Genomic DNA, 3,051 nt, shown 5'->3' with positions numbered 1-3,051 from the left:
ACAATAAGTTTCAAGTCAGACATATTATATCATTGTTTTGATGAAAATTGTTCATTGCTTGAAAAATATTTGTCAAGTTTAATAAAATTTAATATGTACTCAATGCACGAAGTGTCATTATTGGGATCAAAGCCCAATGAAGAGTCCTCCACAGGAACTAGTTTAAAAGTCGTCCAATAGAGTGGCTTTTAAGGCAGTTTAAGATATATTTTACAAAACTGACCAAAGTTTTACATTAATTTTTAGAGATAAAGAAGAAAAACAAGTATCTGTTAAGCTCAGGCCACAATCAGGGAGATTTTCTGGTGGTTCAAGGAAGAAATATATTTACAATTCTTATTAAAATGATGCAAGATTTTGCATAAAAAGAAAAAAAATTTTTTAATACTTCTTGGGGGAAAATTATAAAATGATTTTCAATGATACAAGAAAATATAAAATACAATGTAAATTTAAGATAAAGAATATCAACAGAAACAATTAAGTAAATAAAAATTAAAATGACAGAACAGCAACATTCAACATTCATTGTCAGACGAAAGTTCAGTAATGTTTTTATAATTACCAGCGAATATAGAAATAGCTGGGACATTTGAATCACATGAAAAGATTTATTGAACACCTTTCTATTATCTATGTATGTGCTATACCATGATTTAATTTGTCACTTGTCAAAAACATGGCAAATGACATAACCAAAAATAATAATCAACCAAGATGATAATTATTTATAATGTAAATTTGAGGGAGGAAGAGACAGTCGAAAGATTCAAAAACATATAATTTATAAGAGTGTGGTCCATACAGTTGATGTAATATTGCAATATATATCATGACAACCAATATCAATAACTAGTACAGTGTGTGTGTGTGTGTGTGTGAGTGTGTGCGCACGCGCATGCGAGCACACACATGCATCTGTGGATAAATACACACATACACTTATTACCATACCAGCTCCAGGTAAGTAGAGACAGAAACGAAGTAACTGAGAGGGATGGAATAGAGGCAATAATTACCTGATTTAAATGACTCTTTATAGCCTGAAATTAAAGAACAAATAAATGTTTATATATGTAATTAAGGAACAGTGTCTGACTGACAATATGAAGTTAACATTAAATAGTTCTTGACAGAGATAGGACCTGTTTCATAGGACATAAGTGTGATAGGACATAAGTGTGAAGTGGAGAAGAGGGAAGAAAACAAACAATAACCACTGCATTTATCTCATTGAAAGAAGCGACAGGTTTAAATTTAGAATTAGGCTATAGTAATAAATAAAATTCTGTGATATAGTGAGATGTGGAGTCTTGTTGTTTAACCACAAGCCAACTATGATCAAAGATATTCCATCATATATTTTTTACACACAAAATAAATTTAGGATGATATTAACCATTGTGTCTCACTGTATGCATCACAGTTTTTGCAATAGGTACGCTGTGTCCCTGAATGTTGTGAGAAGCAACCAAAAGGGTTGGCAACAAAGAATGACACCTAGCCATAACACACTGCCATCAAACCTATGCCAATATGGAAAAGAGTGATGATGATGATGATGATGATGATGATGATGGTGGTGGTAGTGGTAATGACAAAGATGCTGATGGTGATGGCAATGATAATGATGAACAATTTTGAACATAAAATGTTGTACCTAAATACTTCAAGACTTTCTACTTGAGCCTAATAATAATAATAATAATAATATGAAGAAGAAGAAGAAGAAGAAGAAGAAGAAGAAGAGGAAGAAGAAGAAGAAGAAGAAGAAGAAGAAGAAGAAGAAGAAGAAGAAGAAGAAGAAGAAGAAGAAGAAGAAGAAGAAGAACAACAACAACAACAACAACAATAATAAAAATAATGGCAATTTTTTTTTTTACTTCTGAAACGACCACCAGATAAACAACATTCCAAATACATATCACAAAAGAAAAAAGAGAAAAATATGCAGGTATGAAACTTTTCTCACTTCAGTGAAACTTTAAGTAATACAATTCTAAGTAAACTTATTAACACATACATATGTATAGATGTATGCATGCATGCAAGTACAACATATAGGCTTGGAAGAACAAACAGGAGAAATGTAACTCAATACATGAATATATATATATCTACTATTTTCCTTTTCATCAGCAGAAAGTTACAAAAGTGATTCAAGGCCTGAGAGTTTTGTGTATGACACTTATTAAACGGTGTTTGCATGAAACTCTTGGTACTCAAGTTACTTTTGTAACTTTCTGTCAATGAGAAATAATAAAAGAGCAAGTGTGTGTGCATGAGTGCTGTAATTTTTTCTCACCTGGTGATCTAATGGTGCAACTCAAGAAGTGTTATTGACTGTGTTTCAGTTAAAACTGCAGCTTTAAGTCTGTCCAGTGTTGCCTCTTTTCAGTGCTTCTCACTGATAACAGCAAAAAAGCTAGAAACATGTCTGGGAAATCCAATGGGGACAGCACTGGACAGATATGGTGTTTCTACACCTTTTTTTGCATTAGAAATAATTTCTTTCCCATGGGCAACAGCAGGGAAGATGGTCATGAATGGGCTGACGGCCAAGCTCAGTTTTCCTGATGTCGATGGTCAGACCAAAAGCATTCGATGCACATGAGAAGTTGTTTTGAATCCATTGTATGTCCTCAAGAGTATGTGCTACAAATGCACAATCATCTGCAAAGAGCAAATCTTGAACTGTCTGCACCAAAATCTTAGTTTTTGCTTTGAAGCACTGTTGGTTGAACAAGCCAACTTCATGCAAGCATCAAGGCATGCTGGCAAAACACTATTCCTTTAACTGGAAACCTTACCTGTCATTGTGGTTTTGTGGCATGAAGCAAAGCAGGCCTTGCTGTCCACTCACGAAAACACATAGTGAATGACCCACAAGCATTCAAATAAACTGAGTCCACAACTCCTTCCCTTTGTGAAAAGGTTTGCAAGACACCAGCAGGCCTCAAGAGACACATTCATGTCCATAGAACATGATTATCACTTTCTTTTACTGAACCTTCATTTGTCATTCATGACAAGAGAATCCACCATATATAT

General features: G+C 33.8%; 1 protein-coding gene across 5 annotated transcripts in view; it reads right to left on the bottom strand.

Annotated features, from left to right (window-relative positions):
- The window catches only part of LOC106878693 (small G protein signaling modulator 3 homolog), an 83,908-nt gene that overhangs the window by 28,235 nt on the left and 52,622 nt on the right, over positions 1-3,051 (bottom strand). For all 5 annotated transcript variants that reach the window (XM_052969582.1, XM_014927976.2, XM_014927978.2 and 2 more), the window contains one exon: positions 1,020-1,043. In XM_052969582.1, the coding sequence (XP_052825542.1) occupies positions 1,020-1,043 (24 nt within the window). The remainder of the gene's footprint in view (positions 1-1,019; positions 1,044-3,051) is intronic.

Source organism: Octopus bimaculoides, chromosome 7 (assembly GCF_001194135.2).
Source record: "Octopus bimaculoides isolate UCB-OBI-ISO-001 chromosome 7, ASM119413v2, whole genome shotgun sequence".
In the NCBI taxonomy this organism is placed as follows: Eukaryota; Metazoa; Mollusca; class Cephalopoda; order Octopoda; family Octopodidae; genus Octopus; species Octopus bimaculoides.
Note: the sequence above shows the minus strand (reverse complement) of the source record. Positions and strands in the feature narration are given on the sequence as shown.